Below are 12,839 nucleotides of genomic sequence, written 5' to 3'. Positions count from 1 at the left end.
TTTCGTTTGATGTTGAAGAGCGTTGAGTATGGCAATACACTTCTCTAATGCCTACTCAGTAGTCACTAAAGTCAGGTCAATGAGATCTTAAAAATGAGTTCGTTCCATTTATTATAAAATAAAACAGGATAAAAATATAATTATAATTGTCAACAAAGGTATAAATCTTAACTTCGATAAGTACAATATATAATACTTAATATATAAGTCTTAACTTCGATCTTTTGTATTTTTTTGTCTATTTATCGGTATATCTATCGATTGAATTTAATCCTCAATCAGTCCTTAAGTAATAGTTGGCGATTGAAATTGGAGATTTTCGTAAAAAAATATATTTGTTCATCTAAAAATTGCGAAGCAACAAGTGGTTGTATGTTACATGTATATGCCGTTATTATAAATAAGGGAGTGCAATTAGTTGTTCAATTAAACATAACATTCGCAATTTCGCGAACGGTGCCCATGAAAATTTCGCGTATGTTGTTACGTATATATATATATTAAAATAAATGAATGTAATATAAATATTGTACACTATTGTTGATTTTGTGTTTTTCAAACATATTAATAAAAAGTTAATTTATCTCTTAAATATGATGGACTGTGTATACTTATTGTTTGTAATGATATGTTACTGGACAAAATGCAAAGTATATTAAATCATCGAATCGACATTATTTAGCAATCAGGCGTCAGAATAGATCTTTCGCATAATTATCATAATTGAAAATTAATTAATAAAATTGTCTTGTCTATGTCTATTGAGATTCTAATAAGATTCGTTGTTATTTAACTAATAGTATTTCAAGGATATGTTGATAAACTTGTCATATGTTACTCTCTCTGCATGGGATAAGTTAGTACGCGTTTACAACAGCATTAATAGTTGTAATTAAGTTTAAACCTCCATAGCCTATAATAATAAACGTTACATTATAAGGTTCTATTTATACTAAAAACTAGGAGTATTCACACGCTGCAGGCCTTTGTTACTCGCTAACAATGTACATTCATATTTTTATTATCATTATTTATTCAGATCTTTTAAAATTACATTATTTTAAAAACAAACATAATCTTTAAAAACTTAAATAAGTAAACAAAATATTGTAGTATTTGAATCTTTTTTCATTTCTGCAGAACTGTTTACTAATGGGCAAAGACTTACAAAATTTTACATTCTCCTCTTTCTTGAGCCACTCTGTTCTACATTACTCCTGCCCCTGCTATTACTGACATCATCATCTCATCTCATGTGTGGGGTCTGCCTCTTTATTTTCTTGGGATACCATCTTGTCACGTTCTTATTCCAACTTCATGTACATTCACTTATTTAGTTGAAATGGTCTTTTAAATCCGTGAAATTAATTTTTACGTTTCTTCATTACGAATATCGAATCTTTCCTTTTTATAATATTAGTATTTATAAATTTTCTATAGAAGTTAGAGCGAGATTTAAAATGTTTGAACGTATGTGTATGTATATGTAAAGCTGCATTTTGTCCAGTAACAAGTAACATTTATTTTTATGGTAATTTGTAATACTTTATCGTACTATACATTCTGTATAAAAGGATGAAATAAACTTATTAAATAAATGCGTACAATGGCGGCTTGAAAGAGGGATTACGTTCAGTAAATCTTTGAATGACTGAGAGGATTTGTGGAATGGTAGAAACAGGTACAAGAAATAATACGTGTTATAAGCATCGCAGTGTGGTAGGTACTTTTATTAGTGGACAATAATGGATTTTATTAGTATTTATATAGTAGTAGTGCATAGTATAGGTATCTTAGCGGTTTATAACCACAAGATTTCTGTTCATCTGCGGTATATATCCAAGGACATTGTGATATATTTATATATTTGACGGCCTCGATGGTGTAATGGATTAGCACACTACTTTACTTCCGATGGTCGCGGGTTCGATTCCTCGCATAGTGCAAACATTTGTATTCATTAGTATGGTTATTTGTATCGATCTGGGTCTTTTACTCTTTTCTATGTAGGTATATTACGTATGTATTTACAAAAAAAATATCTAAGTATTTATTTCAGTGGTCTGGTCTAGTACCCATAACACAAACTCTGCTTACCGTGGGTCTAGATGGCAATGTGTACAATTAGTCCCTGGTTATTTATTTATTTATATATTATATATGTGTAACGTAATACAGGAAGTCCTGTTTGACAAAAGCGAGTGTGTGTAATAGCTGGAATTCGTGGAAACAATTTGAAACCGAACAAAAAGGATCAATCAATATTCTGATGAATGCTATGACAATATAAATAATTTAACTCGGAAATATGCAAAATTATATATACATTTTTTTTATTACATTATAATGTAATAAAAAAAATGTAATTCATGTATGTATTATACAAGTAGATATATTTTTACATTACATTGCTCCTATTAATGACATCTATCAAGTCATTTCCTCATCCAATATACCACAAAGATAAAAGTCTAAATAGTATAATGATGCGACTAAAATACCAATAAGTAGAGATAGCGATTGTACCGGTCATATAGCTCATGTTCATTCATACCCCTATGCGGAAGACGGAAGAAAGTTTCTCGAATGGCGATCTTGTATGGGCAATCGTAGTTGCCGACGACCCCCGATTGATTGATTGAAATCTCGAAATAATTAATAATAACCCTGGCAATTCACACAGCACCATCTTATTCCAAGTAAATCAGAGCTTGTGTTATGAGTACTAGACGACTAATATAAATACTTTAAAAAAATTCTAAGTACGTACATAATATACGGAGAAAACATTCAGACCAATAAAAATAAACATACTCATGAATACATGTTTTCATCGTGCGAGAAATCGAACCCGCGACCATCGGAATTAAAACAGTGTGCTAAACAGCTGCCATCAATAAATTTACGATAAGATGAGAATGTCATGGTAATGATGATATACCCACAATAAAATAGAAGGCGGAAAACTGGGCATGCAATTACATATGGTAAAAGCGAGATTGAAGAGTCGAGTCAAAAGCCGGCAAGGAATGAGAGCCTTAAGAAAAAATATAGGTACAGTTACTTTGTACCATGGCTCTGTATGTAGTTTATTTACTAACTTTTTTTTATAAATTCATGTAGTTTTTTTTTAATTGTAAGTCTATACACTATACATATAATACTTCTGACTACCTGGGACAACAGTTGTAACTATATAGCCAATATTTGAACTTAGTAAGTCAAATAGCATACCGCTTTTCGACCGGTCGCGGGTTCGATTCTTGGCGCGGTGCAAATATTTGTATTCATGATTTGCCTGAAAGAGTAACAAACATCTATCGATTCATCCACACTCACAAACTCTCGCGTTTCTAATATTATTATGTAATACGTCTCTATATATAACAGTTTCAAGCAGTTAAAATTCTTATACAAAGCCCATTTACAGAGAAAGTGTTCCTCTAGAATAATTAGATTCTCCAGAAGAATCACATACTAAAAGAAACAGCTGGGAGTCCTGATTGCTTGAGTTAAAAAGTTTTATTATCTCCAATTAATATCCGGCGCAACTAGCAAATTGAAACAAACAAAACTTTTCTCTTCACTACTGTTGTAGTCGGAGAAAATGTTAATGTTTTACACAAATATTCATCATTTATTTGTAAAGTGATTTATGGAATTATTTTCATTTTTAATTTGTCTTAAGTTTTCGAATGCAAATAGCCATTATTTTTCTTAAATATAAAATTATCACTTTGAAAATGGAACATAGAACATAGAGATAGCGGTCTTGTTTTGTTTCTTTTTATAAAATTATACCCATTCTTCTAGTGCATTCCAGGTCTTCACCAATAAAATGTATAGTGTAACGAGTTGTAATTTTATTTTATTTTTATTATATCATTACATGGAATATTCCTCCACCAAACAACTTGTACTCGCTTTTTTTTAGTTCTCACTATAATTTACTTTGTAAACCAGGGAAAATTTTTCATAACATTGTGACATTGTTACTTTAAAAATACTGTTCTAAACTACTTGGAGAAACGATTAATAGGCATATTATTAAAGTAGCTCCTATTTTTCATAATCAGAATGAACACTTGGTAAAAAAGTAGGTACCTAATATTACCACGGCGGGTGAAGCGGTAGGTTGTGAGGGAAGAAGGTAGCCGCCATTTTTTTAAACATAAACCATCGAGTGAAACCATACATCATTGCTAGTATATTCTAGAACGCAATAGAAAAGTAGTTAACGTTTCTATTTTTTTTTCAGATTATCATTGTGGTAAAATTTGTTAAATAAAATGTAGATCTTGGTAATCTTAAGTGTAAACGCAACCAAGATGACTTCGTTTAGTAACAATATAAATTATACAATTATAAAGGGATATGAAGAAGATTTCCCACTGTTAATGCCAAAGTGGGGCTATGTTGCGTCTGCCTTTGTATTATTTCTAATAGGTTTCTTTGGATTCTTCCTAAACTTGATGGTGATACTGCTGATGTTCAAGGATAGACAGGTAATAATACCAAATATTTATTATCATGGAAAGAGTTATGCTTGGAGATTTTCTGAGGGATCAAATCCGAAACGAAGTAATTCGCCAGAGAACTAGGGTCACCGACATAGCTCTTCGTATTTGTAAGTTGAAGTGGCAGGGGACTTATGTGAACATTGTGGTGTTTTTCATGTATATAGGTGATGGTTACCATTTACCATCCATTCATCATTCATTACTATTTATATTTGTATACTTCTTATAAATTTAGCATGTAAATAATGTACTACATAATATACGGCCAATTTATACATATAGTAATATATTAACGCTGTACTGCTATGCGAACAAAGGCATAACGCTGTACTGCAATGCCTGTGTGCGATAACGCTGTACTGTTTTTTAGCAGTGATATAATTTTAATTACAAATATTCTTTTCAATAATAAAAACAATAATAATGAATAATACCACTCTAATACCATTCTAGTTACCTTAAAAAATATATCACACATTATAACATTGTTTCATATAAACTGGAGGTAAATGATATTGCAGTATTATAGAATACAGTTAATCCATAATAAATCTCATTGATGTGATTCTGTACAGTCATTAATATTAAATAAGGGAAAAAGTTTAACAGTTATGAATAATGTAGGTATTAATTAGTAGATGGATCAGGATTGACTTACAGCTACATAATGCTCCACTAATAATTGTAATACAATCCATCCATATTCTATACTAATATTATAAATTTGAGTATCTATATGTTGGTTACCATTTCACGACTAAACGGCTGAACTGTATAGTAATTAAATTTGGCATCAAAATAGTACTATCACGTGGAAAAACAATATTTTTAACTCAAAATTAAGACCTAAGTCTCGTGTTAAATTTGTACAAAGTTACATATTTACGTGGGTAGACAACTTTCAATAATTACACGTGAGTGGTGTTCAGGCGACCAAAAAACCGTCATCAGTTGTCAATATCGACAGGCAATAATTGCCAGATTGAAATAGGCAGGTACCTAAACAACTTAATCAGCTTTCCAGCTGGAATGTTTTCCAATATTATGTATAACATATCTATAATATTGGAAAACATCCCTCAATTACTCCGAACTCATTTTATCAGATCCTGATTTTGTATTAATGTTTAAACTAACAAACATATTATTACATTAATAAATATTACATGCAATAGAAAAAAAATCCTTGTAACGCAATATTTATAGCAAGTAATAGCCATATAACTAAAAAACAATTTCTGTGATTACATAAAATTACACCATCCCAACATTGTTAATATTACTTACGCGAAACACCTATCAAGTTTAAAAGATTATCAAAACCAATATATATTCAAACAAGGATCGATGTCACGACGGCTTGAGCAGAAGTTCGAACCCCTAGTGTGCCATCAGACTGAAGTAGTATCAGTCAGGCCGGTCTTCAGCTGCACCATAACTCCTTTCACGGGTGGAGCATTAAAATAGCTTGAAAATAACTATTTACTGTTTCCTTTCACAGGTGGAGAATTAAAATAGCTTGAAAATAACTATTTACTGTTTCCTTTCACAGGTGGAGAATTAAAATAGCTTGAAAATAACTATTTACTGTTTCCTTTCACAGGTGGAGAATTAAAATAGCTTGAAAATAACTATTTACTGTTTCCTTTCACAGGTGGAGCATTAAAATAGCTTGAAAATAACTATTTACTGTTTTTTTATTGTTCTCAGCTATGGACACCTTTGAACATCATATTATTCAACCTAGTGTGCTCCGATTTTTCCGTCTCAGTATTGGGGAATCCGTTCACACTCATCTCCGCACTGTTCCATCGATGGGTGTTTGGCCACACCATGTGTGTTCTCTATGGTTTCTTTATGGCTTTATTAGGTAAGGAATGATATTCGAAATAACACAGAATGTAGGCAAAGTGCGTAATCGGATAGTGAAGATAACGAATGAGCAATATTATTTTAGAATATCGAATATATCTAGTCATTTTTTATAAAAAAAATACAGATGAAGATAGACAGATTTACTTTATCTATCTGTATGACATACGCGCAGCTTTTTTACTATTTGTAATTTGTTTAATGTTGCTATTTTTTGCGCACTTTTAATATACATTTTAATAACGTAATATATTTTTTATAATGGATATACGTTTGAAAAGACCTTATTCAGACTCAACAAGAAAATGAAAAACTTGACATTTTAATAAATAAGCATCCAACCGATACTTCAATTCCGGTAATATTAAAAGTTCTCCAGTCTATAAACACACATAAATTGACAAAGAATGAAATCCTTTATAACTTTAGAATTGAAATTAAAAATAAACCACTAAACGCTTATATAACTTGTATATTCCAGAACTCATTTAATGACCAAGTATTATAGCGCTTCAAACAAATAGATATTGAAGTAATTTCTATAAATTAACACTAGTGAGTAAACATTAAAAAATATTGAAAATCGTTAATTTTTTAACATTTATAAATAAAACAAAAGATAAGATAAGAACAACAATAAATAGACAGAAACACAAAGAGAAACACGTATGTGAATAAGTAAATCCACGTTCTTGTGTCGCAGTATTCACTGACTAGATTTATGCTCGGCATATTACTGTAGCATTTGTGGCATTCAGCACAGTTTTTCAGCACAAAAGCTCTAGTGTAAAAGAGTCTAGTGTTTAAACTTAAGTTCGTAGAGAGAAATCTTATCCATAATATTTATTTGAATAAATCTATACAAATCAGGTACTTACTACATCAATTAAGGCGGTAAATGTAACATCTTAATGGGTAATACTTCGAAAAGTACAAGTATTGGAAGCTTAGTTTCAAGCACTTGTGTTTGAAGGGAGTTACCACCTTAAACTCTTAAAAAACCTCATGTCTAATATATAGTTGATAAAAAGAACCCTATCAATCACAGGTATTACTTCAATCACGACGTTAACTGTAATACTAATACTAGATAATAAGTACATGTTGGTACATGTTGGTTGGTACATAGTTGCTAACTAAATAATAAGTACATGTTGGTAACGTGATCGCTCCGTTTCATGCGCTCGTTTTTTATTACTACCTTAAACTGTTATCTAAAAAAACCTTATATCACGACGTTAACTGTAATACTAATACTAGATAATAAGTACATGTTGGTACATGTTGGTTGGTACATAGTTGCTAACTAAATAATAAGTACATGTGTAACGTGATCGCTTTTCATGCGCTGTTTTTGAAGGGAGTTACTACCTTAAACTGTTATCTAAAAAAACCTCATGTCTAATATATAGTTGATAAAAACAATCCTATCAATCACAGGTATTACTTCAATCACGACGTTAACTGTAATACTAATACTAGATAATAAGTACATGTTGGTACATGTTGGTTGGTACATAGTTGCTAACTAAATAATAAGTACATGTTGGTAACGTGATCGCTCCGTTTCATGCGCTCGTTTTTGAAGGGAGTTACTACCTTAAACTGTTATCTAAAAAAACCTCATGTCTAATATATAGTTGATTAAAACAATCCTATCATTCAGGTATTACTTCAATCACCACGCTAACTGTTATATCCTTCGAGAGGTACATACTGGTGACTCGACCGCTCAGTTCTAGACATTTGAGTTCAAGAGGAGCCATCTTATCCATAATATTTATTTGGACCTACTCACTAGCGCTCACTACCCCGCCTCTAATGGGTTGGGGAAACTATGTCAATGAAGCTGCTAACATCAGGTAAATATATCAAGATCTTAAATTAAGATTTTATTTTAGTTTAGAACTTTATTTTATCATCCACTATCTTATTGTTATGAATATGAATTCTTTTTAGAAATGTACGATAATGCTGCTTAAGGTAAGCTATAACCAATATGGGTATAACATTATTTATGTATAAAAATAATTATAGCAGTTTGTTGTCGTATACAAATACTAATTTTCTCTTCACAACTGTATGAATCTATTTATTTGCAGCTGTTCGGTGAACTGGCATGAACAATCTATGAATACACTCACGTATATTATGTTCCTGTTCGCATTAGGACAAATAGTTCCACTTGCTGTCATCACTTACAGCTATGTCAACATCATCAGAACGCTGAAAAAGGTAACATGATGCTATAAGCCACTTTAGAATAATGAACATTGACATACCTGACCTAGTGAAGTTTATATAGTATTAGAAAAAATAAAACAGAAAAATCTAGAAGAGAAGGCTCTGGGGGTTTAGCAGTTTAGCACACCGCCTTGTTTCCAATAATCGCGACTTCAATTTTTCGCAAGATACAAACCCTTCATAAAGTAGTAAAGGTCAATTATGGCCATTGGCCATATGGACAATTACCGCTTTAAAACAGTCCAAAAAAAAACGATACAAACATTTGTATTCATTACTATGATTTCTTGTACTGGTCTTTGTGTTTTCCATTTATATTAGGAATGTGGAATGAAGGAAAGTATTTAATATTATATCGCTGTTTAATTATATATATACCTGTATAGTTTTTTAACTAGAAACTTGCTTATAGCACCTTTAAATATTGTTCAACTGTACATTTTTAAGATTTTGTATAAATAGGTAGGTACAAACTGCCAAATAGCAAAAATCACAAAAATTTAAAATAGTTATATATAATATTTTAACGTGTGGTGGCTGAATACGACGCTACCTATTTGAATATTTGAGTGAATATTATAATTAACTAATATATTATATACATATATACTATGTAAATATTGTGCTATTCACACAGTACACATTAATAATGAGGTATGAATCAACATAAACACCGCCACGCACTAGTATTTTGTGCAATGAAATATTAATTAATTATTATTTACCATTGTCATTTTAAACACTATATAATAAGTTGTTTAATAAGTGTAAATAAAATCACACATTATTGTAAACGTCTAACGTTACTCGATATGTTCAACAAATAAATTTATCGTGTTAGGATGTTAAAATTGCTCGATTTTTATTATATGAAGTAGGTTATTTAATAGATGATATTAGTAATACCTAATCCCCTTCTAATATAAAACCGCACAGTAGGTAGGCACTTAAAATTCCTATAATTATTTGTTTTTAAATAAAAATAAAATTCAAAACTGAATATTAATTAATCTATATAAAATATTAAACATCGAGTTAACGCCTGTGGTAACGCTCATGCATTGCCATTCTGAATGACGGCGTCACTATTCCGTGCCCTGTAATTTTACTCCCATATCTTATTCTTCGAACGGAACACAGCATGCAAATATATAATGTAAGCTGTTTTGGCGCCAGAGATAAGTACCTAACAGAAATATCCACGTAGTCGACTTTGTGCAAAGTCTAATTATGTAAAATATTAACTTAGTATGAACATTATAGAATTCGCAACGACTGGGACGAGTAAGCCGAGCGGAAACAAGGGCTACAGCCATGGTCTTCATCATGATTATATCCTTCACTGTGGCATGGACACCATATTCCTTGTTTGCTTTAATGGAGCAGTTCGCTACTGAAGGAATTGTAAGTATAATAAAATCAATCATACTACATCAAGCGTACAAGCATTGATCTGAAAGTTCATATATAATTTCCTGTCGATGTTGTTGGTTGTTACTAATATCTAATTATAAACACGTATATCTAACAATATTTTCCTTATAAAGTTTATTTTATTATTACTTACACAAGCGCAAGTGCAGTCATGCTAAGATTACCTGGAAACAATTGCTGTAACGTAAAGATTGTCCGTTAATCTTTGTCTTGTTCATTGTAATAATATTTTTCTGTATCTATATTTTCTGTGGGAGTAACATTAAATAGCTTAAATAATATAATTATTTTCATTTCTGATTAATCTTTTTGATCGTTATTTTGTCACAGATATCTCCAGGAGCCGGAGTTATTCCAGCACTGGTGGCAAAAAGCTCAATTTGCTATGATCCCCTCATATATGTTGGCATGAATACCCAAGTGAGTATATTTAATGTTATTATGTTAAAAAATATATGTTACTATTAGATAATATTTTAAATTTTATATTTCAAATGTTATATATGTATATATAATTAAAAAATCTTTACATGAACCACTTTCTGCTGTCATATTATTATTATCATATTATTTTATTTGTCTAATATTATTTGCTCTAGTTTCGTCAATCAATAAAACGCATATTTGGAATGCATGATAACAAAAATCAATCGAAATCTGAGAAAGGTCACAACAATACAACATTGTCGCCGACACAGAAGAGGTCTGGTACGAACGAAGGAACTACGCGATATAACTCAACTGAGACTGTGGTATCTATATCTTCGAAAAAGCATAACAAGGATAAAAAGATAATCTTCAATGATGATTTATCAGAAAGTATCAAAACAGAGAACCGATCTTACCAAAAAGATGTCGAACTTTGTACAATACAAGAAAATCGGTCCGCATCAGATGTAGAAAAATCAGGCAATACTATATATGAAGAAGATAGTTGTAACAACACTAAAAAGTTCCCGCTCTTCGGGCCATCGTGTAAGTTATTCCAGAAACGTTCACCTGGTGTTACAATTATAGATAAAGAACATTTGATTTTTAGTAAAAATTATAGCAATCGAGATTATGACAGTAATGACTCAGATGACAATACGAATGCTTACGGCAATAAAGGTTACGTAGAGCATGTTACTGATGCGTTAAAAGAAGATATGTATCGCACCGAAAATATTAATGCAGAAACCAACGAATACAAGAATATAAATTTACAGAAAGAAATAAAACCAAGTTTCTCTCTGGATTTAAATATTGTTTCATACGAAAATAGAAAGAGAAAAATGTCAGTCGAGAGTAAATTTGAAACGATTATACAACCAAAAGGGTTCTTCAAAGATAGTGTAATAGGTAAATTATTTGATAACAACACGAATCAGTTTAAAACGTATCTGTGTAACGTTGAAAATCAAAATAATGATAGCACCGATGATGATAATTAGTTACGTAATTGAATAATAATAATTAATTGGGAATCATTGTCACTGAAAATAATTGGGATCAATGCATCAATTAAATAAAACATTCTTTCATTTTGTCTTAGATATTGTAATAATAAAATAAAAATATTTATGCACTATTCAAATATTGTAAATTTTATTAGTGAGAGAGCTAGAGCTATTACGAGTATTACAATGTTCGGGAATTGTTATCGAAAAGAGGTGCTGCCTTTTTAATGGAAGTCATAGTAAGGTCTGTGATAAGTAATAATAAATACGAATGCCAAAGTTGAAAAACGATATATATATTTTATGGAATAACTAAATCATGATTATGTATTTTCGTTAGATTTATAAAATGAACCGATGTATGTAGTTTAGAAATCTATGATTCGTATATTTATTGACTAATTGTTTAATATAAGTAGAAATAAGATACCTACGTGTCGTAATTAATGTTATATTTTCAATCATAGTTGTCTTTAATAAATAAATGATAATTAATATTGTGTAGTAATTAATTTCATGACCTCATGTTAGTGGCGAATTTCTATAAATAGATTGAATATATAAATATGTTGGAGAAACATAGATAAGGTATTTTTTTTCAAAATAAATCTGACGGTTAATCTAATAGCTGCTAATGAATGAATATAACAGTATTTCATAAACCAGTCAACCTAATTAAAAAAATAAGAACATAAGTCCGTGTTAAATTTCAATAAAAACTGTAGTTTAGCTATATGTTATTTTATGTGTAAGACATATATTATTGTAAAGTTTCGTCAAAATATCTGTAATGTTTATAATGTTATTATTAAGATTCTTTACCTATAAATATCTAATGTATAAAATATTATTAGAATAAAATTTCCAATTCACAACACTAAAATCAGAGGCTATATCGAAATAGAGGTGGTGCGCTCTGGATCGCTTCTTAGATCGCCTGAAATCTATAATAAGCCTAGTAATTTTTTTTAACAACCTGCATTAACAATTTTGTTAAGATTTGTAAAATTTTATTTCATAAACGTTCTTTAATACTAATTTAAATGTCAAATCAAATGAGCAAAAGTATTTTAGGTTCATAACAATATTTTTTTCATATATTACCACAGATAACATAATATTACCTTAACAGCTGTTCATGTATTCATAGTAAACCCTCATAAATTAAAATTTCTTCATATTCTAATAATAAATTATACCCAAATATTCTGTGAATTACAATATCCTGGGATGTAATTGTATGTTATAACATAAAAATCTTCATTGTTATCGTAGGTCGTAATATAAATAAGGTACACACACATATTAATATTAATAAAAAATGTTGGGT

General features: G+C 30.2%; 1 protein-coding gene across 1 annotated transcript; it reads left to right on the top strand.

Annotated features, from left to right (window-relative positions):
- The first annotated feature begins 4,328 nt into the window (after positions 1–4,328).
- LOC131855326 (parapinopsin-like) lies at positions 4,329–11,688 on the top strand. Its single transcript, XM_059206583.1, has 7 exons — positions 4,329–4,505; positions 6,231–6,390; positions 8,059–8,254; positions 8,495–8,627; positions 9,900–10,040; positions 10,401–10,490; positions 10,670–11,688. The coding sequence occupies exons 1-7, from the start codon at positions 4,329–4,331 to the stop codon at positions 11,501–11,503; spliced, it is 1,731 nt and encodes a 576-aa protein (XP_059062566.1). The 3' UTR covers positions 11,504–11,688.
- The last annotated feature ends 1,151 nt before the right edge of the window (positions 11,689–12,839 follow it).

The sequence above is a fragment of the Achroia grisella genome, unplaced genomic scaffold (genome assembly GCF_030625045.1).
Source record: "Achroia grisella isolate CSIRO2021 unplaced genomic scaffold, CSIRO_AGI_Agris_v1 utg1062, whole genome shotgun sequence".
NCBI classification, from domain to species: Eukaryota; Metazoa; Arthropoda; class Insecta; order Lepidoptera; family Pyralidae; genus Achroia; species Achroia grisella.
This window is presented reverse-complemented; position numbering and strand designations above follow the sequence as displayed.